At 42.8% G+C, this 27,695-nt stretch overlaps 1 protein-coding gene across 4 annotated transcripts in view; it reads left to right on the top strand.

Annotated features, from left to right (window-relative positions):
* HNRNPM (heterogeneous nuclear ribonucleoprotein M) overlaps nt 1-27,695 on the top strand; it is a 39,057-nt gene that overhangs the window by 9,217 nt on the left and 2,145 nt on the right. Inside the window, exons 3-14 of one of the 4 annotated variants that reach the window (XM_030879569.3) lie at nt 7,024-7,076; nt 7,978-7,985; nt 8,071-8,164; nt 9,285-9,476; nt 10,139-10,292; nt 11,158-11,207; nt 12,090-12,150; nt 14,722-14,823; nt 16,089-16,133; nt 16,587-16,664; nt 24,196-24,249; nt 26,307-27,109. In XM_030879569.3, the coding sequence (XP_030735429.1) occupies nt 7,024-7,076; nt 7,978-7,985; nt 8,071-8,164; nt 9,285-9,476; nt 10,139-10,292; nt 11,158-11,207; nt 12,090-12,150; nt 14,722-14,823; nt 16,089-16,133; nt 16,587-16,664; nt 24,196-24,249; nt 26,307-27,109 (1,694 nt within the window). Of the gene's footprint in view, nt 1-2,593; nt 7,986-8,070; nt 8,165-9,284; nt 9,477-10,138; nt 10,293-11,157; nt 11,208-12,089; nt 12,151-14,721; nt 14,824-16,088; nt 16,134-16,586; nt 16,665-20,667; nt 20,767-24,195; nt 24,250-26,306; nt 27,110-27,695 lie in introns of those variants that run through there. The other 3 variants (XM_060297208.2, XM_060297207.2, XM_070045327.1) reach the window with 3 other exon arrangements.

Here is a 27,695-nt window from a genome sequence, read left to right as displayed (position 1 = left end):
TTGTTTTAAAGTTCTGGCGGGAAGGTAGTTTGTTTAAATTTTGTGGCTGTCTTCCTGGGATCAAAAGTTGGTAGCTGGAACTTGTGCTGCTCAGATCCTGAATTATAAAACCGTAGCTTGTATTTAAACTGTTAAGCTTCCCCACCCTGGGGAGGAAAACACAGAGTAGATTGGCAATTGGATAGCTCAAAATAAAGCATCTGCTGTGTAATTTGGTGCCTTTAGGCACACATCGTTCACAGCCCTGGTGTTAAAGTCTGGCCTAGGGCAGAGGAAGCAACTGAATGAAGCTCTGCTGCCACCAGGAGGTCCTAGGGGGTTGGTTGCCCCCATGGTCCTCTGCTTTACCCACCCCCCATTCCCACCCCCACCCCCGTGCACACCACGTGTGTCTTTCTTTTTATACTCTTGTTCTGCTTCTTTTGTCTTCTTTTCCTGATTCTGGGCCCTGCTGGTGGCACACAGGGCTAAAGAGATTGCTCAGCCCAGGTTTAAACAAAATTATTGATAGAGAACCATTTGTGTAATGCGTTGAGGTCTCCCCTCACCCCTACCCCAAGGGAAACCTAGAATCAAATTATTCTTAAATGGAGTCTTTTTGAAGGACTGAAAGGTACTGGTTTTTCTGGAGCATTCATAATGAAAAGAGATTTGAGCTTGATTTGTCAAATGATTAACATTTCAGTGACAGATGCCACTTGGATAGGCCATTTTGGTATGTGTACTGGTGCTCCCAGCATTGGGTTTTGAAATTATGAATGGCCCACTGCCATCATTGTCCCATCACTTAATTCAACCATGACATGCCAGAAGCACTAGGCACCATGAACCTCTGTACAGTCATGTAGGCTGCTCCCATGTAGTATTTCTCCAGGTAACATGGATGGAAAAACGTTTTGGTGTGAGATTTGTTTTCCTGCCTTGATCAGCCAAATCATTCCTGCCAATGCTCCTAGGGCAAGAGTGAAGTTTCTTCTTTTTGTCTGAAGGGCGTGTCATGTGGCATCCCAGATGCAGTGTTCTTGGTTTTTGGGACTGCTGCTTCAATAAAGCTTAGAATTTCTGTTACAGTACAGTTGGGTCTCATTCGAATTAGTTTTTGGAATAACCCCCAAATTTGTGTTCTCGTGATTTGGTTGAACCGCTGAATTGATACTTCCATTGATAATAAGGTATAGTAGTTCCAAGAACCAGGAATGTGGCTTTGAAAATGCAATTGTTAGAATTTTGTAAGAGATTGCAGGCCAAATTATTTTTCCATTTTTAGGAGTGTGTGAACCAGTTTTGGGACATGATGGATAAAGTAGGTGACATTTTTACTGCTTTACCATTCAGTAATTCAGTTTTGGAAGCCTTAAAGCTGGTAGCAGCAGCAGCCATGACGTTTCTGGATGTAGAAGCAGTTCACCTCAATTTCCTATTTTGCACTGTATTAAGTGTGGAGCCAGCCTGGTGGTTTATTCGGATACTTCCAAACTGGTTCTCATATTCCCTTGGCATACTGCTATTAATGCCCTGGCTCAGCCCTTTCAGTGTATTTTTGGTGGTGTAATTTAGAATTACAGGTGTGCAGTAAATCAGTTATTCTTAACAAACCTTAAAATGTTCTTGTTTAGAGCTCCCCTGTACAGGTTAAATTAATTACTTTCCTGTTTAATTAAATTATTAGAAGTATTGGATTGTGGTTAAAGGGATGCATAAGAGAAAGGTAATCTTTTTATGGTAAATCTTATACTCAGTATGTGAAGTCTAAAGAAATTTACTGTTTACATACGTACGGTTTCTTAAAAATGTCCTTATTTTCATTATGTGGTTTTAAAAAATATTTTAATTCATGTCTTGGTATACCAAAAATATGTTTCAATGATTATTTGAAATCTGACATATTTACATGAAATGCGTTGCACGTGTTTTAAGGTTTTTGAAGACTGTTGTTGCGTAGGAAAAAAAGTTGCGGATAGAGGCACTCACTCTAAAAGTATTAGTCTCAAGATAGTCTCTGAAGTGGGCAAACCACAGAGATTTGGGCTGTTATAATCCAACCACTCTTTATCAGTCTGCATTTCAAGAGTCTATTCCTGATGAAATCATAGTCCTGTTGTTTCAGGAAACTAGTGGAATAGCTAGAATTAGTTGTCCTCGGCTTAAAGATCTGAAAAATGCTCTGTCATTGCAGCACTGCCTGTAATTGTTGCCTGTCAGAACTCAAGTAGTAGCTTTGAGATGGCAAGACGAGTTTTTTCCCTAAGGATAATCATGCCTGAGAGTGCCTCATGTACCCCTTCCTAGTTCCCGATCTTTTCCCCCTCCTTGGACACCAAGTGTATATTCTCCATGTTTGTTAGCATTTAACAGCCTTCTAGGAGATCCTATTAATAACACATGTATTATGTGAACAGGCCACTTATGCCTTTTCCCCTGGATGGGATCACAAAGCTTGTTTGGTGGCACTATCATGAAATCAGCATTGCTGACTTTAAAGAGAAAAGGTACTGAGAGCTTTGTTTAGTTCTGTGCCAGGGTGCTTCCCCCGCCCCCTCCCCCATCACATCATTCAGGGACACGGATTAAACAGCCTGCAGAATTGAGCTTGAGCTTTCCCTGAGCTTTCCCCTTCCTGCTCTAAGTGTCTGATGGAGCAAAGGAAAGGTTTCTATTGTCCGTCCTTTTGATCATGCTTATTTTTAACGGAGATACTACATGGAACAAATGACTGCTGTGAACACTGAAGAGTGGATCTGAAACAAAAATTGAGAGCCAGTGTAATAGGAAATTTGAATTGGAGATTGCCAAACCAGGTTTGAAAGTAAACAGTCTCAACAGCTACCTCATTTTCATCACTGGATCGATATTGGGATACACATCTCAAAAGTGTTTGACCATAAGGTCTGGGCAAAAAATTAAGACTTCCGTGAACAAAAGGTGATTGATCTTGGGAATTCTAAACTTAAATAGTGTTGTGCTGCATTACTGAGAAGTCCTGTGTGGATGAAGAAAGCTCGTCGTCGGGCTGTTGTTCTCGTGGCCTAACCAGGGAGCCAGCAGCATTGAGGTGGGGCAGCTGCAACCTAGGCAGGACTGAGCTGCAGGAGCAGTGAGTAAACATGGAGAACAGTTTGAGGAGGAAAGAAAGGAGGGTCAGTGATACAGCTTACTCTCAATCAGTCTCAAGTTTAGCAGCAGTCAGTTTAACTTGGGTAAGCAAAGATTTCTTAAGAACTTAATCCTTCTGTTTTTATTGAATACATCACTTTAAGTCAGTTTCAAATTCCAGCTGACAGAAAACTGAGGCCCAGAGGGCAAGTATAGTCCAGTAGTACGTCTCTGTTGGCTCTCGAAGATCATCTACATTGTGGGCCTGTGGAGCAGAACTTTATTTTCAATTTAAGTAAAAATCCCTACTCAGTCTGTTTGGCTCCTTCATAGTTTCCTTTGTTGGAAATTCATCCTGCGTTTTGGAAAGGCCTGTTGATGCTAAAGCATTCATATCTGTGGGTACTTGGGTTGAACCTTAATAGTGCAGCCTGCCTGGCTTATTTGTTGGTTTTTGGTCGAGTTAGAGAGGCAGAATTCTGTTCTCGTCCATGGAATTAGGAGCAAGAAGGTGCTTAATCATTTTCTAATTTTTCCATAAATTGAGTAATCATTGTATAGTATAATTATTTTGCCGTGTTTCAAGTTGTCTGTGTATTAAAGAAACAGGCTTTCCAAGTTAAAATATGCATTTATTCCATGCACCCCTCCATTAGAGCATGCCCTGCTTTGGAGCTACTCCCCCACCCCCCTTTGAATTCTTTTCAGTGAAGCTTTAGCCCCTGTACTCGTGTGTGTGTGTGTGCGCGCGCGTGTGCGTTTCAGCCTTGAGCAGTAAATGAAATGAGAATACAGAAACAAATACTCTTTGTGATATAAGTATGTGCAGGAGTGTTAAAGTAGCTCCAAGGGACTGTGTGAATTCTTTTGGGGTTGCTCATTATCTTACCCTCATGATATGTTTTATTCTTGGGGTAGTATTTTTAATAATCCACCTAAATGTCGGTTAATTTTCTTTGAGCATTTTCAAGTAAAGGTAGGGACTTCTTGGTGGTCCAGTGGTTAAGACTCTGTGCTCCCAATTCAGGGGGCCCGGGTTTGATCCCTGGTCAGGGAACTAGATCCTACTTGCCGCATCTAAGACCCGGAACAGTCAAATAAATAAATATTAAAATATCTTACCTTAAAAAAAAATAAAATAAAGGTAGGTGATGACATTTGGCATTAGATTTTTCAGAGTCTTAGTTTTTTCATTTAGATATTTTGATGTTTAAAGCTGCAATAGAATTTGTCTTAGTAGCCTGCTCTTGGGATTCCATGGATTCCATCCATGTTCAGGAATGAGAGGAGCAGCAGTATTTTTCATTAATACCTGTGAATTCCGTGTCTATGAGACTTGCTACTGCCAATTTGTTAACTCTGCCTCAATCCTAACTGATCTGCTCTGGTTGATTTGCTCTTTTAAACTTCATTTCATTGAATGTGACCAGACTATGAATAGTTGGTAAATTTTGCCTTCAAAGTTTTGTTGATAGTTGTACTGACTATACTAAACAGGTCTTTGCTTTAATAATGTAGAACTAAAAGAGAGGTGGTCTTTTAAAGGTTTTCTTATTCTCTTCCTGTACGGAAGTATGAATTGGCAACTGTTGCAGATCCTATAACAGTGATTTGCTTACATCTCTGAATTGATTTGGTCTCTCAGGGTAGAGATCAGAAAATTATGAATTCATGAGGAGCATGGTCATTATTGATGATACTCGGGAGCAACACTACTCGTGGTAGAGCCGCAAGGCTTGCCTAACCTATGGCTAAACTGATAGGTTGGAGGCTTTTTTAAATGTAATTTTTTGTTTTTAATAAACTATACCATTTGGGGAAAAAGAGGGAACATTTTAAGCAGAGTATTGGTGCAGAGGATTGAAGTTGGATTTGTGCTGTCTCTAGAATGTTAAGTAGAAAAAGTCCTAATTTCTAAACCTGGCTTTTTGTAAAAATGGTTATGACCATGGAAAAAAGTTTGGTTTGGACTTGCTTGGTTTCTGGGTTGCAATGACAGCTTTTTGATATAAATCAGTGTCTTTATGGGCACAAACTAGAAACTTTGAAAATGCAACAATATTTGAATTCTGACAACATAGTTACAGCTGTCAGTTAGATACTGTGATTGTTTTAGTTATTTTTAAGGTTATTAGGCGGTAGTCATAGCTCTAGGAAGTAAACTTGGGGTTGGGTCTCTTTACTGTCTTGACACTGCTTGGCATTTTCATCAACGTGGAGACAGGGGCTGTTGGTCCTCAAATGGCTGCTGCTGTTGAAACAAATGGCTTTTAACATGGCCTCAGGAATGACCACAACATTTTGGGAATTGCTTTATTTTTGTAAGGATAACAGAAGGCCAATTTGTATGACTGTCCCTTGGCTGTGATCATTTTTCAGTTGTACATAGTCCAAAAGTTAAACTATACCAGTCCCTCCTAATTCGTTTCTTCATTTCTTTGCACTGATTCTCCTTCCTGTTTTGTGCAAAGTGCTGGTTTGGTTTGTAATATTTCAGGAAAGGACAAGGGAGGTGAGGCTGTACAGTTAAACTTTGAACACTTGGCCTTCTTGCTGTCAACTGCCATGCAAATATACTACTAATATGCCCTTCAAATTTTTAAAAATACATTTACTTTACATTTCAGTCTTTCCTTGGTGTATTAATTTTAAAATCTTCATAATAATTTTAATATCCTTTGAACAAAGGAATTAGACTAGGAAGGACTTGGGCCCATTAAGAGGGTTATTTTTACCCTTGGCTGCTAAACCAAATTGAAAACTGAATGAGAGAAGGCTTTACCATCATAAAAATAATCGTTAAAAAAGAAAAAGTATTTCTTAGAACAAAAGCCCTTTCTTGACTTTGGAGAGCCTGCTTAGATATTGTTTCCACAAAGTTAACACTTAAATTTCTGGGGGTTTTTTGGTGTCTGTGTGCCATCTTCAAGTTCAGCAGCCATTTTGGTGGTTGTCTAGGTGGGTTCTAACATCTGGTTGTGGTGGTCATGAATTGGCAATCCAAACCTTGAGGAAAATCTGCAGAACCTTTTGAAATGCTTTGTTTTTCCCCTTTTGTATAGATTAGCATCCTAAGTGAGTCTGTGTAGCTGTTTAGATGCAAACTGAGCTCTGAGTTTGCATTTATCTGTGTCCTTAAATGAGAAGGTTGAGAGAGCAGCAAGAATACAGCCTGGCTTAATTTTAATTCACTGAAGAGAATCCAGATGCTGCTCTGGTTTTGTGATAGAATATTTACACATCCTACTTGTGACGGTTGTGGAGCCTAGTGCTGTGTGCAGGACCAGCCACAGAATCTGTGGGGCCCAGTGCAGAATGAAAACACAGGGCCCCTTATTTAAAAATTACTGAGAATTTCAAGACAGCAACAGAGCATTAAACCCAAGTGCATGGCCCTCAGTGCAAAGTCCCATGCGATTGGACAGGTTGCACACCCACGTAGCCGGCCATGCCGTGTGTGCACCTTTGAGGATATATATTATACATATACGCGTCTTTGTAGTTAGCATTTGAGCTCAGTTCAGTGGCATTGCAATTTGTGTGCTGTTCACCTTCTTGCAATATTAAGAGTGTATTTGTAAAATTGTTTTCCTCTTTCCCCAAAAAAGTGAATCACGCAGACTTCTTTCCTGTAGATTTGGATTGCCTCTAGTCATGAATGAGTATTTCAGACAGGGAAATTGATATGGAAATCTGTGGAAATAGCTTGTTTGAGGTGGGAGGAAAATCAAGGACATTGTTAACAAGTTTCACCTACTTTTACTGCACACCTGTAATGCCTAGTGTGGTGGTTTAGAGAATATGGAGTGTTTCTGGGCTTTCTTATAAGGCAGAGGCTCCATACAAGGTTGCTGATGATTGTTCTAAATTCCCATTGTTTTCTTGGCTTTTCTCCCTTGGTTTATGTGTCGTCTGGAAACTGATTTGTAGTTGGTGAGGTAACATACGTGGAGCTCTTAATGGACGCTGAAGGAAAGTCAAGGGTAAGTGTCTGAGAGAATTTCTTCTGTGGATTTACTACATGAAAAATGTAACTGTATGGTGGCGTGGAATCGAATGAAATCAGGAAGGCAGTGAGTGCTCATGTTATAGTAGCTATGTTTGATTTTGCCAAACATTTGAGTGGGGTGGGAGGGGATTTGCAAACGGGAGTCCCGCTTTTCCAAATGGCTGGGCAAAGAGCTTTTTGGTATTCTGTTTGGATGCCCAATTTGGATAACTGGGGACCAATAGCAGCATTGTCTCTTTGTTAACAGAGGAATTGGCTGTGTGTGAATTATGCATGGAATTTTAGCGGTGGTATATTAATGTAAAACGTGTGTTCTTGTCTAGAAAATGTTACTTTTGGTTGTTTGCTGTATTTGAAAGTTGTGTGAACCAAAGATTCTGAAAAGTTGCCTTTGTGCCAGTAAATTGTAAAACAAATACTAAAACTTGAACGTTTAAAATTGGCCTAGTTTAAAGAGAAAATTAACTATTTTCTGTCGTGCAATAGAATGGCTTAGAATAATCAAAAGGATGAGCTTAATTTATGGAAGGGATGGATTTAGGAGGAGTATGATAAGGAATTGATTGAGTACAGAGAGAAGCAGATCTAAAGTTTGTGTGATTTCTCGGAGAACCTGAATTTAGGTCTGCTCATTATAACTTCAGCAGCTATAGTGCAATGCTGGTAATGTGAAGGAAGAGGAGATACCAAGGAGCTGAGCTCTTAATAAGGAAGGCTAGGCAAGACACTTCTGTCAGCTTCCCCTTAGAAGGGTTAATTTAAAAACTGTTACATAAATCATATTTTTAATTTATAACTGTCATTGAAATTTACTATTTTTTTTCTTTTCTTTTTTTTCCCTTTGCTCTTCTGACTGTCTGTGGCTTCTTCCAAAGGGATGTGCGTAAGTATTGTCTAGTTACTTATTGGCACTTGAGCCTTCTAAGTTGTAGGACTGGTTTCACTTATTTCCTTTTGACTCTTCATAGCGTTGTTGAATTCAAGATGGAAGAGAGCATGAAAAAAGCTGCTGAAGTTCTAAACAAGCATAGTCTGAGTGGAAGACCACTGAAAGTCAAAGAAGTAAGCTCATGAAACACCGTGGTGGATACCATTTGTAGTTGTCAAGTGTCCCTGTTTCGAGTTAGGAAAAGACAGAATAGTCCTTGATGACATTTTACGGAGCAGAACAACCTGTTGTCGTTAACGAGGAGGGTCAGTCACAGGCTTCAGCAGTCATTCCTGTAAGCACTTTGGGATAGTGGCTGAGCACATCTTGAGCCACTGCTGACTGCCTTCCTAACATCTCTGATTTGTATTAGGCCAGCCTGCCTTGGTTTTCTCAGGGGCAGTCAAACTGAGTCCATGGGTTTTTTTTTTTTTACTGTGTGTGTGTTTGTTTTTTTGTTTGTTTGTTTTAAGGTATTCTACATCTACAGTTTTACTCAGTCTGAACCCTGTTCTTTGCCCATCTTTTTTCTTTTTTAAAATGAGTTTAAATCCTTTTTCATAGCTAATCCAAATCAGGTATCTTCTCTCCCTGTAGGGAAGTGGGAGACTTTTTGTTAATTCAATCCTTCCTTGACTTATTTTTACCTCTTATTCTTGGAGGAAGATCAGTATATGCGAGCTCAGAGAGGAAAGCATGGTAGCGCTTAAGTTCTCTTGTGTGAAGGTAGCACGCAGAAAGGCAAAGAGTTTAAGAATATTGTCAACACCAGAGATGCATAAACCTTTCCAGACTTTACACATGAGTCAAATGCCTGAATACTTGAAGGATGGAGTACCTTGGTGGTCTAGAGCTGTGTTTTCAAACTTTTGGGAAAATCACCAGTTGGGTTTGCAGAAATTATAAAACCCCCTTGAGTTAGTGAGGTTCAATTGTACCAAGCCCTTGAAGATCTTATTTCAACCTGGAAGTTTTAATCATGTCATCCCCCCGCCCTCCCTTTTTTTGTTTTTTTACTTAGTTAATTGAGAGCTAAATTCTACACCCTTTCTTTCTTCCTCATTCTTTTGGCTAGAATTGTTCCTGGCCTGGTGGTTTAGTTTTACTTCATTTGAATTTTTTGTTACAGATTTTGAGAAATGGTTTCCAAACAACCTCTCAATCTCTGAAGTTTTGGGGGTATCACTTACTGTGGGAGCATGGTTTTAATTGTCACTGGGTCAGTTAAATGTAACCCTTTTGTGCTTGTTTTAGGATCCTGATGGTGAACATGCCAGGAGAGCAATGCAAAAGGTGATGGCTACGACTGGTGGGATGGGTATGGGACCAGGTGGCCCAGGAATGATTAATATCCCACCCAGTATCCTAAATAATCCTAACATCCCAAATGAGATTATCCATGCATTACAGGCTGGAAGACTTGGAAGCACAGTATTTGTAGCAAATGTAAGTAAATGGAAACATTGTTTCATAAAGTTTGATTTTCTACTTTAGACAATCTTGTCAATGTGTTATAAAAGTAGTTCTGACATTTGAGAAGAAAAACTTAAAAGAGGGTTATGTTATCTTCTTGATTTATTTAAAAAATCATCCTTGGGCTTGGCTTTGTCCCCTAATGACCACTGCAGTCATAAGTCACACAGGCTTGACCATGGTCCTCTTGGGGCCATGTTTATGGAGTTTTGCTGGTGTGTATAAAAGTAGGTGCAGGGTAAAGTGTATGAGCAGAGATTGTGTATTGACATTTCCCTCTTCCTGTTAATGTCTGGGTGAATGGTAATACTTTGCCATTTGCACAGGGAAGTATTTTTAAAAGAAAGTTGATTGGGGAGGATGATGGTAAACCTTATCTGGGGAACAGCATTTTTTAGTATTCACAAAATAAGCATTAACTTGAAAGGTATGAGGTGACTTAAATTGTTATTTCAGAGAAAAGAGTAAGTAGTAGAAGGCAAACTTTCGTAATCCTGTTTGAAAAATTATACTGACATATTTTTGTGACATTATTTTTGTGACATTTTCTAATGCTTGTTTTCCAACCAGAGCATGTCACATTCATGTAGTAAAAATGTTTACAATGAGATTTTCCTCTCCTTTCTCTTGGTTAGCTGGATTATAAAGTTGGCTGGAAGAAACTGAAGGAAGTTTTTAGTATGGCTGGTGTGGTGGTCCGAGCAGACATTCTTGAGGATAAAGATGGAAAAAGTCGTGGAATAGGCACTGTTACTTTTGAACAGTCCATTGAAGCTGTGCAAGCTATATGTATCCTTTGATCGGAATTCAGCTCCTGGTGAATTTAGTTTAGCCTAAATGTTGTATTAGTAAGACAGGTTTGTGTGGGGAAGTGGTGATTTTGTGTATTAGTATTTCCTATGTGACTCGAGAGAATACGTTACTATGGATATTACTAAGGGAATACAAAGTATCTACATAGTATTGTACTTATGTAGATAGAAGAGATGGTTAGAAAACAGGCACATATCCATGAGTGGTCTTTTCCATTGTCTCTTTTTAGAGGAGACTGGTTTGAAGGGAGAAGTCCAAAGAATGTGCCACTGGAGAGAAATTCAGTGTTATTTCATATGTAAGCCCTTATAGGGCCCTATCTCTTCAGTGGATTGACATTCTGGAAGAAGCACTTCTCTCTGACCCTAGGCTGCTCACCCTACTCACCCGAGTTACATCTTTGTAGTCACAGGGAGAATACCACACATGAACACTGTCACTAAACTCAGGCACGATTGTCACTGAGTGTATTACCCGGAAAACATGGTACTCCAAAAAATGGTAGAACACCTGGCTTATTGGACACACACAGAAAACTGATGTCAGTGCTTAATTTAAGAGGAGGATGGTTTGGTGAGAAGTGTAAGGTTTTATGAATGGCGCGCCACACCTAAGGAGTAAGCTGAGGTTTCCTTTTTTTCCCCTTGAGTGTTATTTATTGTCCCTTTAATGCTTACTGTAGGAATAAATACTTGAAAGTATAAACAGGAATCAAAATTGCTCATAAATTCACCACTTAGAGGGACTGGTAGCAGCAGTTGGAGTATTTTTCTCTTAGGTATTTCTGTTATGCTGTGCATGTTTCTAGAATTGCAGGAAATAGCCTTAATTGTAATATCAGCTATGTTTAATGGCCAACTGCTATTTGACAGACCAATGCACGTGAAAATGGTAAGTTAATAGGATCTTTCCTTTAATATACTCAGATAAGTTTAGCAAAAACATGGGTTTATTAAGAGTATACATACACATAGCCACTGTACTTTCTTTATGGATCAGTCCAAGTTAAAGGGTACAGCACATTGAGCAAATTTATGACAGAAATAACTTTTTGCTCATGCACCTCCTCAGATAGTTTTTCCTTTGCACAGTTACTGGCATGGTCAGGAGGTCACTTGCATATCCTGCTTGAGCAAGTGATCAGTTTCACAGAATGGTTTTATATATATAGGTTGCCAGTTTTCAGAGTATTGCAGTATGTTTAATTAGCATCATATCTATTGTGAACATAATTAAATCTGATTCAGAAAGCCTTTAAAGTTCTGTTGAAGCGTTTCAGTATAAACATTAGCCCAGCTATGGCTGTGCCCAAGATGCCAAAGATAACAGTATTAATACAAGCATGACCAGAACGTGCTGAGGGCAGTCTAGTTAGTTAGGGTTCCAAATCAGGAAGGACATAAAAGGAGCTCTAAAGGAATTTTTTACTTCCTTTAAACATTCAGTTTAGTTTTTTGAATAGATAATTGCTTCACATGATTGAAAAGTCAAAAAGCATGAAAAATTCAGTGTGGGAGTCTTGTTCTTACTTTATGCCCAGGTTCCATCCATCCCCCACAGTGATATGAATGTATATTTTTTAAATCTTTCCCCCTGTACATAAAAGGTAGCAACTAACTCTCACATATTCTTTTTATACTTGCATGTTATTCTGTGGCATGGGTGTATCGTAATGCATCTAACCCGTCCTCTGTTGATAGAAATGGTTTCCATCTTTTGCTGTTGCTAACAGTACTGCAGGGAATACTGAGATTTATTCATTTTCTCTTTCAGGATGAGAGGGCCTTACCAAAGGGAGATTTTTTCCCTCCTGAGCGTCCACAACAACTTCCCCGTAAGTGTCTCAGTTATTATGGCTAAAATTTTGAATTTGATTTATTCTAACCAGAAAACTGCAATTACCTTTGAACTTGTGCCATGTCATTCTTGTGCCGTGTCAGTTATCTTGACCATTCTTGAGTAAAACATTCAAGAAGGTTGTTTGTTTGTTTGCCCTGTAGATTTTTCTGGGTGAAAAAATGAGTAGAGAGATTCACAACTTAGGAAGGATTGTTAGGATTACACTGTGGTGTGAGGCAGGCTACTCAGGATGTAGAGGCTGTAGTTGGGAAGAAACAAACTGCAAAGGGAATTAAAGCCAGGTTGCACTTTGGTTCAAAAGAGATTGGTTATTACCATGTGGCCTAGCAATTCCACTCCTAGGTTTACTACAAGAGAGCTAAAAACTTAACATCCACACAGAAATTTGTGCACAGATGTTCATGGCAGCATGATTCCAGCTGATGAATGGGTAAATAAAATGTGATAAATCCACACAGTGGAATAGTACTCAGCCGTAAAAAGGAGTGAAGTACTGATACATGCTACAGAATGGATGAACCTTGATTCCATCTCTGAGAAATGTCTAGAATAGGCGAGTCCACAACAGGTGGATTGTGGTTGCCAGGGGCTGGGGAAAGGGGTGAGTGGAGAGTGACTGCTTATGGGGATGGGATTTCTTTTGGGGGTGATGAAAATGTTCTGGAATTGGATAGTGGTAATGGTTGTATAACTCTGAATATACTAAAAATCACTGAACTGCACACTTAAATGGGCGAATTTTATGGTGTGTGAAGTACAGCAACCAGAAGTTTTACATAGTGTTATTTGCAACATGCAGGTGAAAATCTATCCTGGGACAGGGAAGGCTTGTTGGTTGGTTCGTCACCGCGTGGGTGGAAACAGCGCACAGTAGTGAAGTCCTAGGCACTCCCTCTGGCAGGCCCACAGAGAGCAGCAGAGCCTGAGCACAGACAGCCCAGGGAGTGGGGGTGAGGGCCTGCTGTAGCATGAGGGTTGGGGAATCTGCGGTGCGGGCAGGACTAATCTGTAGAAGGAAGACTGGGTGGTGGGTAAGGGCAAAATCTGCTTGTGCTGTGCTAGGGAGGACTTCCCCCACTGAGGCTGCTGGGGTGGAGCTGTTTGGAGGGCTGGCCAGTCCCTCCTGTCTGGAGCCGTGGTTCAGCTGTGGGAGATTGAACTGAATGGGAGCCTAGATTAGAACACTAACTCTTCTTCGCACTTTAGGATTGTAGAAGCATCATAGAGGCAGATTTGAGCGGAGGTCTGTGGTTTCAAGAATAGGAGATGGCTTATCTGTTGAAAGTTAAGGACCCCATTTCCTTGTCATAGTCAGTGTGATCACTTGCAGTAATTACCCAGGAACAGGGCGATGGCTCTTGTTGACTTTGGGCCTGGAGGAGGGGGGTGAGGGCTGCTTGGCAGCCTCGTCTGGCACACTGGGCTCCACGGAGCCCATTATCTGTGGCTTTTGGTCTCCCCAGCACATTTCAGAGGGTTGACTTCAAAGTCTTCAGTGCTTTGGGGAGTAAGTAACCTTGGTGAGCTCTTGCTGCTGTTTCTATGCAATTTAAGAACAGGGATTTTAATCAGATTAAATATTTGGGAACCAGTGTCAGGTTGTTTTAGTGAACTTTGTTCCCGTTTCAGAAATCTCACCTGGTCTTGGTTTAAGCCTCCGACCCATGGTGACCCAGAGCACTGTAAGTGTCTTAGGCTGTCAGGCCTTGTTGGCTGCTCCCTGTTTGTGGAACAGGGAGTTGAAGGTGGTTTGGGTACAATGCACGCCTTAGGAAGCTTTCTGGGTAGAAGATATGTTCTTTGAATACACTAGCTTCATTGTTGTTAAAACTGCCTGCAGCGGAGTCAGAATAGTGTAAGCCCAGTGTGTTAATTGGCTGGTTTATGACATTGTTTATCGTGAGAAAAGTCCTTTGGGTCTGCAGGTTGAGAGGTGTGGGTTGGGCATATGTGTACCGCTTGCCACCTGATGTCTCCAGTTGCCTGTTTTGATTTTAAACATTTCTCAGTTCACGATTTAGGGAAACAAATCGGTGTTCACAATTCTCGTTGAGTGGGCTGTTCATGGTTCTACTCTGTAGTTTTCACGTGAACTGATTTTTAGTTGCCCTTGTTTTATTTTTTAAATTTAATTTAATTTTCTAAAATTTATTTTTCCTTTATTTATTTTTGGCTACGTTGGGTCATTGTTGCTGTTCGTGGGCTTTCTCTAGTTGCGGCGAGTGGGTTTCTCATGCAGTGGCTTCTCGTTGCAGAGCACAGGCTTTCGGCGCATGGGCTTCAGTAGTTGTGGCACGTGGTGCCCTTGTTTTATACATACCTCACACTCTAATCCGTAAAGTTGTATAAGAGCTTATGCCTTAAAAGGGAGAGCTCCTAAATGCGCCCTTGTTGACTCATGGATTAGACCCTGGGTTTGCTGGTGGAGGTGGGCGGTGGGATGAGCATAACAGCTACACGGTAAACCAAGGCTCTTTTTGGCTTTGAGAGTCATGGTTTCCTGAGTAAGTGGAATCAATACTCTGACTTTCTCTTCTCCTTTCAGATGGACTTGGTGGTATTGGCATGGGGTTAGGACCAGGAGGGCAGCCTATTGACGCCAATCATTTGAATAAAGGCATTGGAATGGGCAACATAGGACCCGCAGGTGAGAAATACGCTGTACCTCGACTGGGGATTTTTGGGGAAGTTAAAGTTATTAAAGTTAACTATTGGGATAATTGGACATTGAGTAGTTCAAATGGAATGAGGCTTTAATTGGGACAAAATTAATTCCCTCCTTATTTATCTTTGATGCATTTTGATAAAAACAGTATTTTGTATTTTTACCAAGTTGAGTGTTCTTTTCTAAAGCTATTATGCTTGCATTTTATCCTCACGAGACCTTCTGAGCTGAGGTACTCAGTTAAACCTTTTGGTAAAAGGAGGCAAGCCAGAGGGTTGGTCTTGCTCAAGGTCACACTATCAGTTAGTGACAGAAACTGTAGGTCTCCTGATCCTGGGACCACAGCACTGCCACAGTCTATTACCCAGACCCCCTTGGGTTCTCACCTGGTGTTGACATGGCTTCTAGAGGTAGGGGCGTTGGTGGATGCAGAAAGGTATGGAGGGCCTCATTGCATGACCGCATAGCTGTCATAGGCCACAAGGACGAATGATGCACAGTGTTGTCTTTGTTTAAGAAGAAAAATAGCTAATGAATAAAAGCTTTGGCATGTAGAATAAACTTTGAACTTCACTTCTTAGCATTTTCGTTTTCATGCAACGAAGTATTCGTATATCATTTTAAAATATTTCATTTTTATAACCTCAGGCCTGTGTCTTTCTTGAAATTCTTTGAATTGCAAGATGGATGCCCTCTACCGTACTACTGTCAGTTCTGCATATCCTTTGACTCCCTCCCAGATTAAACTCTGGGACTGACCAAAACGTCTTGGCCCATCACCTTGGGTGGCCAGTCTGAACACCACATCCCCTGATACCTCAGAGGAAAGGCTGCGGGTGGCGGGGAGGGAAGCCTCAGCGTTTTGAGGAACTGCTTTTTATTTAGAGCATTTTACCTTTAAAAGGGAGTTTTAAATCTACTTCTGTTCCGTAGTCTGTACCTGGTATTTATATTTCATGTTTAAAACTGTCTACCTTGGGCATTTAATGAAACTATGTGGACACTATAAAATTTTGAGTCACATGGTGATTATTTTGTTAAAGGCTTAAATAGTTTTCCTGGAATGTACTAGTTTGACAGTTGAAATGGAAGAGCCCCCACCCCATTTTTTGCACTTGGCAATTAAAATATATTTGTAGTCAGGGATATTTTTGCTCATTTGCTGGTGTGGAATTTCTTGTGCTTTTTAAGTTCAAACTTTACTGCTTTGACATAATTTTAGTTTGCATTGACTTTTTCTTTTTAAGGAATGGGAATGGAAGGCATAGGATTTGGAATAAATAAAATGGGAGGTAAGAAATTTAAAATGAAGTACAAATGTAATTACTTTTAGGTATGGTTTTCCCTCTTTTTTTGCCCCCTTCCTTTTCTCTTAAGCCCTGCATGAAATTCTCACTTAGGTTTCCAAAAAGTTTGAGTCTAGAAATAACTTTTACCTGTTGATCCTTCTAGTGGGTGTCTTGGCCTTTGGTTCTGGCTTTCTCACTAACTAGCTCTGTGACCTTGGGCAAATCACTCCATCTCTCTGGGCCTTCTTTGCTTGTCTCTTCATTGAGGGGGTTGGATCAGATCAGCCTTTTGAAGATAGTGATTTTTAAGTAAAGGCACTAGCCTTTTTTCTCCCAAAGCCCTTAAGTGAGTTTTTGGCAGACAGTGCCGTAGGTGAAACTTGTAAAAACATTTTTCTTTGCTTGTTCAGTCTGAGTCTTGTTAGGCTGGTGCTAAAATGCGAATGTCTCTTTCAGGCATGGAGGGACCCTTTGGTGGTGGTATGGAAAACATGGGTCGATTTGGATCTGGGATGAACATGGGCAGAATAAACGGTAAGATTTGTGTTTCCTTCCTGCTTATACCTACCTTTGTTGGCTGTTGGCTCTCAGGTGACCTTTAGGCAGCAGACCCATTTTTAATAAGTGATTTCTCGCTTCCACTTCTGTACTGAATCTGATATCTTTGAATTGCCTTAAATAGTTTGTATTCCAGAAGCTAGACTTAGTGGCAGGGAAGTGTTAATTCTCTTAGTTACTTAATTCTTGAGGTTTTCTGTGTTTCAGATCTTCCCAATAATTGTCCAATAAAACTTTAAAGCTTTCCTGTTGCCTCCAGCACTTGTCTCCCCTGGAGTGCTGGACTGGGTGAGTTCTTGACCATCTGCTCTGATGTCTCCAAATTGTGAGCAGAGGCATTTGTTTAATTTAGCATTTATATAATGCAAAATTTGGCATACTATTATTTAAATCTTCCAGCCCTCCCAACTTAATAACCGAAATATAATTATATCACTTGTAGTAGTAACACTGTGTTATTTCATTTCGTCCTCGCAAGAACCGCATGACGTGTAGGTACTGTTATCCCCATTTCATTGGAAACTGAGGCCCACAGTGACTTGCCTAAGGTCCGATGGCTAGTAATGGTGGGATATGGACCCCGGCTGTCTGGCTCCAGAGCTTGGCTCTTAATCACACTGAGATTCTGCCTTTTAGAATTGCCTTCAGGCGTCACCCCCCGCCCCCCCCCCCCCGCCCCCGCCCCCGCCCACCAGCAGGGCTGTAAAATGCCAGGAGAAACTTGCTGTTATGAAAATCTGTCTTTCTAAATCCTCTGGGTGTGGGTGGACTCTGACCCACACCTGTGGGAATGCTGCTGCTTTTATACACAGACTTTTCTGGAATGGGAAGTTACTAAGGACTTGGGGTTTCTTTTGTTTTTTCCTTTTTAAATTGAAGTATCGTTGATTTACAATGCTGCATTAATTTCTCCTGTACAGCAAAGTGACTCAGTTATACACATAAGGACTTGGGTTTAAATGTTTCTTTGCTGGTCTGTAGTAACATATCATGTGAAGATGGTACAGAGCAAGCAAGAACCTTACTAGGATAGATATTAACTGTCAAACTGCAAAGAGTGACATTCCTGATGAATAAGCTGCCCTTCTTCATGGAGTGCCTTGTTCTAGATGATGATGAAGAGAGTCAGGAAGGTTCTTACCATTAATAAGGAATGAAGGGACAAAGGTCTGTGTTTCCAGTGTGCTTTCAGGCTTGCCTTTAGCTCATGTGTGCATGGAGTTTTTAATAAAAAGTGAGAGTTGGAGAGGTCTGGCTTAATAAAGTGTTTGCTCAGAACAGATGAGCCATTAGAAAGGAGATTTGGGTTGCTGCTCTGAGGAATTTAGTGATGCGACTTAGAAGTAGATGGAAACGAGGGTAGGAACTGTGCTGAGCCACGGGGACAAAGTCTTTGGTAATCTGGCAGGTGGAATGCAGCAGTCACGCTTCTGAGCCTGGTGATTTAAGGTTCAGAGTGCTGATTGTCCTGAAGAGCCACAGTGGAAGATGTGTTCTTACGCTGTGTGCTTATTAGTTGCTCTCTGATACAGATAGATACTCAGAGTCCTCCTTCTCCATCCTCTACAGCAGAGAACAGGGCCTTCCTTGCCCTGGAGCTGTTTTGAGATTTGGGTGGAATTGGCTCTAGAGCCCTTGGGTGCTGCGTCCAAGGAAGGTTTTGATCACTGGGAAAAAGTTGATAGGGATGTTTCAGATTTAACTTAATGTTTAGTTGATTATCATGATGCATCACATTATAGTCACAGGTGCTGACAGCATTAGACTGATTAGAAATCAGATTCTCAGGGCTAGTCAACCAACCAGTAGAGGTCAAATCTTTATAGAACGGGTACAAAAATTTTAAATTGAAAGATCATCAAATATTAAATGATGACTGGTTTGATGCAATATTTGACAATGAAAATTCTTTCTCTGTCTCTCTTGCTCTCTTTTTTGTGTCGGTGGGGAGTACATTGGAGTTCGTACAGGGTTGGTTCCCTGTACTCTACACTCTGTTGACAGTTGGGAAGATAAATTCTGAGGCCTTTGCCAACAAATTACTGCCTGCATGTGACTTCCTAATGTGTGTGGGGGGTGTCTTCTTCATGGGCTTACGGTAAGGATTAAAGGAGTGCAGGAGAGCCCCCATCCATTACGGTGCCACTCTGGGATTTCTGTTCTGCATATACAGGCTCGCACAAGTTAGATATATTTCCAGCAGATAGCATGCCACCAACCTATGGGATTCAGTTGGGTGGATTCAAGCTATGAATGTAAAGTCCACCATTGTCATCTGCTGCATCTTCTTATTAATTCATAATGCTAGTCCGCTTCCACGTTTGTAATAGACTCATTTACTTCTTTCAAAGTATAGGGGCTCCAGCTGCATATTTTGTAGTTGTGCAGTAAAAGATGTCCATTATGTAGCACATGTATACCTGATATTTCTAAGGAGCAAGATTAACTAACTGGGTTTTCCAGGGACCTCTCGGTATGGAAAGGAGACAAAGTGTGATGCACATTTTAAGTCTTGCTTTAGATGAATATACAAGGAAAGAAGTAGCCAGTGACAGGAGTCATGAAAGGGTTTCTCAAACAGGTGACAGCTGTGGCGGGGCTTTTCCCCCACAGAAGCTAAGACCTTGTTGTTGTTTTTAAATAAATTTATTTATTTAATTTTGGCTGCGTTGGATGTTCGTTGCTGGCACGGGGTTTCTCTAGTTGCGGCGGGTGGGGGCTGCTCTTCGTTGCGGTGCGCAGGCTTCTCATTGCAGAGCATGGGCTCTAGGTGCGCAAGCTTCAGTAGTTGTGGCTCGTGGGCTTAGTAGTGGTGGTTTGCGGACTCTAGAGCGCAGGCTCAGTAGTTGTGGCGCACGGGCTTAGCTGCTCCGCGGCATGTGAGATCTTCCCGGACCAGGGCTCGAACCCGTGTCCCCTGCACTGGCAGGCGGATGCTTGACCGCTGCGCCACCAGGGAAGTCCGAAGACCTTTGTTTTTAAAAGACACTGTGGGACTTCCCTGGTGGCGCAGCGGTTAAGAATCCGCCTGCCAGTGCAGGGGACACGGGTTCGAGCCCTGGTCCGGGAAGATCTCACATGCCGCGGAGCAGCTAAGCCCGTGCGCCACAACTACTGAGCCCGCACACCGCAACAGAGTAGCCCCCGCTCGCCGCAACTAGAGAAAGCCCATGCGCAGCAACGAAGACCCAACACAGCCAAAAATAAATAAGTAAATTAATAAATTTGTTTAAAAAAAAAGACACTGAAAAACAACAAATACTACTGCAATCAGCATAGAAAAAAATAATGAAGTTACCAGACCCCATTATGTAGATGAAACCACTCCAGTTGTCAGTAGAGAAGTCATGTTGTTTGCACACAGGCGTCTTTCTCTGTTCTCATGGCTGTGCTTGTGATTGGAACATGGGTTTTTGCATTGGAGTTAGGTTCCAGCCTTTGCCTCACTCCTTACCAGGCATGTGACCTTGGTCAAGATGCTGTCATTTGAGCCTCAGTTTCTTTGTAAAGGGGCAGTGGTGATGGAGGGTAATGTAGGTGTACAGTCTGGTTGTGAGGATTCCATGAAATAATAGCACATATAAAGCCCTGGGCAGGGCAGGGCATGTGGGAGGTGCCCCAGAAGTGGTACCTGCTGCTGCTGTAACATAGGCAGGCTCTCCTGCAGCCTACCTTTGATGCCTCATGCACTGCAGCCTCCCCACACCAGTTACTGCAGTACTGGGTGCTTGGTGTATCCATTGTGTGACTGTGTGTAAGCTGGAAATTAGTCCTAATGGACTAAAGGTGGGTTGTTTTCAGGGATTCATTTGAGGTGACTTCCTTTTTTAAGGAATAAAGGATGAACGATGGTTTCCTATAGAAAAACTAAAACATGCTGACTTGCTGGTAGCTGTTGTGTGTTTATAGTTTTTTGTTTTTAATGTCTAAAACATGATGGTATTCTTGGAAAGGCCTAGGGTAATATTTTTTTCCACAGAGATGGAGCGTGGCATGGGTGGAGGATTTGAGAGAGACTTTGCCAGAAATGAAATGGGAATGTCTCGAAGCTTTGGAGAGCCCCTTGGCAGAGGAATGGGTAAGAAGGCCCCATGGGCCCCTATGTGGGCGGGGTCAACCCCCCGGGGGTGCAGGCTCACCCTGATGTCGGGAGGTTCTTAGGCAAAGTCAGCTATTTTTCCTTAGGCTTTAAAAAAATTGTATGTTTTCTAGGTCTAGATACGAACTTTTGGTCCTTGAATTTTTTTATTGGTATCAACAGCACCATTTGTCTTTAGTCTTTTCAGATGGCTGCTTTTTTCACATTGGTATAAGGTGTTTTCTTGCTGTGGAGTTAAAAACTGCTGTGTTTACATGACGTTGTGGCTGTGCAGTCACGGTAGAGATCTTCAAGGCCCTGCTCAGTGGGGGTGTGAGTCTCCTTAGTCCAGGGGCCTCTGGTGTTCCAGTTAACAAAGGATGACGGTGTGCTTGCTGATGCAATTGAAAGAGATCTTGGTGAACAGGGAAGTTTCCTAATGTTGGAAGGCCTGGAGTATTGGGTCTGTCTAAATGTAGTTTTGGTTAGTTTGCAAAGCAGTTTCTTCTTTACTTTTCCATGGATGTCTTCCCCTGTTTGGAGTTTTGACGTTTCTGAGAATCTGTCAGCCTGATTCTTAGTTAGTTTGGAATAAGGAGATTGTCTATTCCTGGGCTCTGAAGTTTGTTTCTCTCAAAGGAGATTTAGAGCATGGATAACTCTCTCCCCAACACCCCCTCCTCCATCTTCATCAGCTTCTCAGCCTGTGCAGATAGGCGGCTACTAGGTGATAACCTCAAAGAGTGTTCAGCCTGTCTTTATGGGACACCTTGGGCTAGCTGTGAGGATTTTAAGCTTTTTTATGTCTAGTTTGTATGAGCTGAGCTGTATTTATCTCCAGGAATCCTATCTTCTTTGTTTCCTTCATGGAAACCAGGAATTATTAGGAACTGTTTCTCTCAGAGTAGACTGTTGGCTTTTGTTTCATTTGTCCCCCTGACCATGGTTAGGATAATTAAGTGATTTTTCTTGCATCAAAACTAGCTTTGCTTTCTTCTTTAAAAAAAAAAAAAAAGAAAAAGGAGGAAAAAAAAGAGGAAAAAAAGTAGCTGGTACTGAAGATTTACTTTTTCTGTACTTACTTGATATGACTGTAGCTTTATTCTAGATTGTTCCAGAGCTTTAGAATTTGGGGGTGAGTTCATAATCTGTATGTGACTAGGTCAGTTAAAAGTTTCTTGTTGCCATGACTGGCTTTGTTTTTTGTGTCTTGAAATGGTAGGGTATTAAAAAATTGTAATTTATTGTCATTTGGCTGCAAATACTAATTTGTGGATGGATACCTGTGGTGAGAAGAACAAAATGGCACGTGACTTTCCTCCCACAGGCACTTTGTGCTGCTCTTGAGCCTTCAGTCCTTTGCTGCTCTGGGTCCTCTCACCTCACCTCTGTGATGAGGCTTGTCAGCCTTGTCCCAGATCCTGTGGAGGCACAAGAGGTGGACTGGTGAGGTTATTTCACGTGGCATCAGGAAACACGTCCTGTCCTGACCTGAATATAGGAAGGTCATCTGCAGGCCTATCTCCTGCTACTTTGGCACCTTCTTTCTGATTGAGACCATGGTCTGTTTGTCCTGAGGCTTCCCAGAGTGACCATGGGCAAGAGCAAGGAGCTTTTGTTCTCCTGCTACTTATGATCAGACTCAAGTTAGTGAAATGGTCTTTGTACCAAGTAAAATCTTTAAGTCAGGTTTTCAGAGTAGTTGCCTGGATTGTTTTTTTTTTTTTCAGATTCAGTTCTTGATCTTTTTTTTCTGTATTATTTACTTGACAGTTGGATCATTTTGGTGTGCTACTTTTGTAGTGCTCTCCCTATTCAGTATCCCTTCTTTCCTATCAAGGCAGTAGTTCTTTGTGCAAACAACTGTACTTGGTGCTCCAGGGCTATAGATAGATATGTGATCCTTAACTTTGAAGGATGTGGTGTAGCTGAGGAGACGGTGCTCAGAGCGGCTTGGGGCAGTACCAGAGATCAGCACGTAGAAGTGGCCTAGTTGAGGGAGCCAGTGGAGATGTTGATTCCCGGGCTCTCGGCAGCTATGTGAGCACCACACAAAGGCGATCATTTTCTGTGTTAAGATTTGAAAAAGCACTGCTCTAGATGCTTGATAGAAGTGTTTTGCTCAGAGAACACAGGATCCAGGCAGGGGTGTAAGAAGACCATGCAGGAGATGCAGTTCACACTGGAGGGGCTGGACTTCAGCATAGGTAGAAGTGGGGTACTGGCCCACAGAGAGGGCGGACAGCATCAGGTGCAGAGGCTTGGAGATGTCAGTCTATTTGGGGTGGGAAGAACAGAACAGATTATAAAGTTTTAGGTCAGAGCAGGGGGCCCTGTGAACACCCATGAAAATAATTTGGCCTTTCTCTTCAAATCGGTGGTCGGCTGATTGTGAAGTCTTTTGCCAGGGAATGGTTTGATCCAAGTGCTGTTTTAGGAGCTAGAACCTAGGCCTGGGCGTGCTGAGTAGGCTCCCAGGCATCATGGAAGAATAAGCCCCGGTCTTGCTTCCTGGCTGGAGGTCTGTTTTCTTGGTGTACTTTCCCATCCCCTTCCTTTAGCAGGTAGTTGTAATACTTGAAACAGCTGCAGGGCTAGGGTTTAATCTCTCACGGTCATGGTCAAAATATGATATGTGCTCTGTGGCTGTTGTCCATGTTGCTCAGCACACTTCAGGACCAGAGAGGGGATGGGTACAAGTTTCTTTTATATAGTGAAAGACCCAGAAGAAACTTAAAAGCTAACACTAATGATAGCATTAGACAAACTTAATAGAGGTTTGAATGAACTGCCAGCCAGCAAGCAGCAGTATTGCTGTTTTGGAAAGCTGAGTGTGTTGGGGTTTTGTTTACCTGAGGCTTTGTCTGTCACTTGGTTACCATCACATTTAGCTCCTTCCAGGCAGGGCTTGTAGGCTCAGTTTGCTGCAGTCTTCCCTTGCCTGGCTCGTTGATTAGGTCATATTTCCAGCACTGCATGCGGTTGCTACTGGTTTTCTGGGGTTGGGCTCTAAGTGTAGCTACAGCGGTAGTTTGTTGAAGGGTAACTGTGAGGTGCTGATTGGATCTGGGTGGGTGAGTGCACGCTTCAGTCTGTGAGTACTGAGTGTCTGGACCAGCTTTAGAAAACTGTGCTACTGGCCCCATTCTTGCTCTAACCTTCCAAGTTCAGCTCGTGGGTGCAGTACCAGAGGCCCTGCCAACTGGGCCTCAGACTCTGGAGCTACATGGAACTCTAGCATCATGACCCATCATCAAGGACCCTTACAGTTTTCCAGTAAAATGACCTTGTCTGTGTGTATATTTCTCAACCCCTTCCCCTTTCCTTTTTTATTTTTTAATTAGTAGTAGTCCTGCTCTGGAATCTGTAATAAATTTCTATTACCATAGAGGAATTTGGCTAATTTTTTTTTCTTCCTGATTTCCTTAGAAATCCTAAGTAATGCACTGAAGAGAGGAGAGATCATTGCAAAGCAGGGAGGAGGTAGGAAACGCTTAGTTTTGATGTTTTGATTTTTAGAATAGGCCTGTGTTACCGGGGATAGTAGTGTAGTGGTGAAAGCATGGGCTCTAAAATAGACTGCCTGGGGTGGGGAACCAGCTCTGGCTCCTCCTAGCTGTGTGACATTTGGCAAGTTACTGAACTTCTCTGTTTTTCGTACTGTAAAATGGGGATATAATGGTACCTACCTCATAGGGTTGTTCTGTAGAGTAAATGAGTTAATGCATAAAAGAGGACCTACGTATGTGCTGCGTACACGTTAGCCATTGTCAAAATGTCTGTGTAATCTGGGGGCTTTCTTGTTTCTAGTATTATAAAATTGTAAATTGCTAAAAGTAAATATTTCACCTGATTATAAAAGTGTACACCACCTAATCATAGCATATGTTTCCTATGTACACGTGTACTCACAAAAATTCAGAACATTATGAAGAAAGTAAATACCTGAAATCTCATTGCCCTGCGATGAATGCTGTAAATGTTTTGGAATATATTTTCCCATTAATACACTTTTTTTTAAGGGGTACCTAAAACTAAATGTACTTTAATTCAGTCTGATTTTTTTTTTTTTTTCCCTCATGGCTCTGAGCATCTTGGCATTTCCTTGGTAACTCCACTTGCTGGATTTATTTCTGTGGTGGGCTGATTCTAGAACTCCATGTGGGTACCGTTTCTTCCTAGTTCTCTGCTGCTATTGGCATCTGGAGTGTCACCCTCATTTTTGGTACTTTTGGGGATGCTACCCACCCTCTCTAGGTCTCTTACATTTTTTATAGTTGCTGAGATATTTCTGCTGTGAAAGCTTAATATTCTTGAAATTGTGTTTATATTTTGCCACTTGGTGCACTGTTATTCAGCCAAGGAAACAGTCACCGAGAAGTGGCATGACTCGTGCGAGGTCACAGCTTTGGTCAGTTAGAGAATCAAAGAAACGGCTGAATTTCCTCTTTTGGAATTTGCATCTTGGCCTGGGCTGCTTGATTCAAGAATGGGCTGGCTGAGGGCCCAGCTGCCCATTTTTCAGAGGCAGGTGGTGGTGGTTGTGAAGCTTGAGTGAGGGGGACTCTCGGGCTCTGCATGTGGAAAAACTTGGTGGCCAGAGTGGCCTTGGTGGTGGAGCCAGACCCTCCTTCTCCAGAATTGTAAGCATCACAGGGTCGGCTGTGCACTGCTGACCTGCCAGCGTGTGTCCAGCTGAACCATGACAGTGAGGGACTGATCCCAGGCCTGTTACTAAATCTACTCTGCAGTGCCATCAGATTTTTTTCCTCCAAAGCTAGCAAAGTTATACACGGCAAAGTCGGTTGGCGGTTTCCGTGACAGAGTAAGGTTCCCTAGAAGTGGCTGGCTGTGTTCATTTGTACATGAGGATCTGTATTGGTGTTGGTGTTTGTTTTCTTTATCTCTGCCTGATTACATGGCTGTGTAATAACTTACTTATGCCGTGGAGGTGCTAAGGAAATGCAGCCAGACTGGTTACCAGCAGGGCATTGTAGAGGGACAAGTTGGGAGAGGATAGAGGTTGTGAGCAATTTTAATTGTCCCCATTATAATCCATGTAATCCATTATGTCGGGTGACCATCTGAGTGTGGGGTTTCTGTCCCTCGCGCTCCCCCCCCCCCCGCCGCCCCCCAGAGCCTTTATCAATGTCTGGTGGTGGGGAAACTGCAGAGTTCTCAAGGAGTTGATGCCTGTTGCTCACAAAGCTTGTCACAAGTATTAGCACTTTCGAAGTAATGTGGAGAACATTGTTGATCAAAGTTCTCGGGGTGGGTTTTTTCCCTCTTTAAATTTTATTATGTAAATTAACTGTGGCACAGAAGTAGGAAGAATGATGTACTCACTACCCAGCTTTAACAGTTGTCAACATTTGCAGGATATCTAATGATAACTTATTGTGGGACTTAAAATTTCTGAACCGTGATTGAGCTTGTGAAGTGCCCAGGCCTCTGCACCCAGGGAACCCTCCTGGCATGGTGTGCACACAGATCCTCAAGTACCTGACATATGCCTGACACATTTCATGTCTCTGTTTTAGGTGGAGGTGGAGGCAGTGTCCCTGGAATTGAGAGGATGGGCCCTGGCATTGACCGCATTGGGGGTGCCGGCATGGAGCGCATGGGTGCAGGCCTGGGCCACGGCATGGATCGTGTGGGCTCTGAGATTGAGCGCATGGGCCTGGTCATGGACCGCATGGGCTCAGTCGAGCGCATGGGCTCCGGCATCGAGCGCATGGGCCCACTGGGCCTCGACCACATGGCCTCCAGCATCGAGCGCATGGGCCAGACCATGGAGCGCATCGGCTCTGGTGTGGAGCGCATGGGTGCCGGCATGGGCTTTGGCCTGGAGCGTATGGCCGCACCCATTGACCGTGTGGGCCAGACCATCGAGCGCATGGGCTCTGGCGTGGAGCGAATGGGCCCTGCCATCGAGCGCATGGGCCTGAGCATGGAGCGCATGGTGCCCGCAGGCATGGGGGCAGGCCTGGAGCGCATGGGCCCTGTGATGGATCGCATGGCCACCGGCCTGGAGCGCATGGGCGCCAACAACCTGGAGCGCATGGGCCTGGAGCGTATGGGCGCCAACAGTCTCGAGCGCATGGGCCTGGAGCGCATGGGCGCCAACAGCCTGGAGCGCATGGGTCCCGCCATGGGCCCAGCCCTGGGCGCTGGCATTGAGCGCATGGGCCTGGCCATGGGTGGTGGTGGCGGTGCCAGCTTTGACCGTGCCATCGAGATGGAGCGTGGCAACTTTGGAGGAAGCTTCGCAGGTTCCTTTGGTGGAGCCGGAGGCCATGCTCCTGGGGTGGCCAGGAAGGCCTGCCAGATATTTGTGAGAAATGTAAGTGGCTCCTCAGGAACTTCTCAGGGGTTGTATGCACAAGGGAGGAGGGGGCAGGAAGCCAGCAGGACCTAGTGGTAACAGGTCGAAGTCAGAGGGAGAGCTGAGTAGCGTGCAAGGGCCCTTTGCCACTTTCCCCGAAGTTTGGTGTTGGGAGAATGAGGAGGGAATGTGAGAGCTCGTGAATACTCGTGCAGCAGAAATAGTGGGTTTTGTGAAATCCTAAGCTTCTCTGACTACTGGATGGAAAAGCCAGTGATCTGAAGAATTTGAGTTTCTTGAACTGTCAGCTTGATGAGCTGCTAAATGACATGGCACGACAGTTCAGGGGTGGGGGGGAAAGGCTGTATCTGAATTATCTTTACCAGATTGACCACCTTTAGCTACTGTTCAGTGGTTCTGTGGGCTGCTCACCACAGGCAGCTGTGTGTTCTGCTCTGTGCATGGTGCTTCCACAGACAGATGCAGACAGGAGGGAGTGAACTTGCTGTGCTAGTTTAGAACCTCACGCAGACAGACTCTTTGTTCTCTGCTGATCAATCTCAGTGTGAAGGTCAGCCAGTTTCTCTGTGTGATAAGTTTTAAA

This window comes from Globicephala melas, chromosome 3 (assembly GCF_963455315.2).
Source record: "Globicephala melas chromosome 3, mGloMel1.2, whole genome shotgun sequence".
Lineage (NCBI taxonomy): Eukaryota > Metazoa > Chordata > Mammalia > Artiodactyla > Delphinidae > Globicephala > Globicephala melas.
This window is presented reverse-complemented; position numbering and strand designations above follow the sequence as displayed.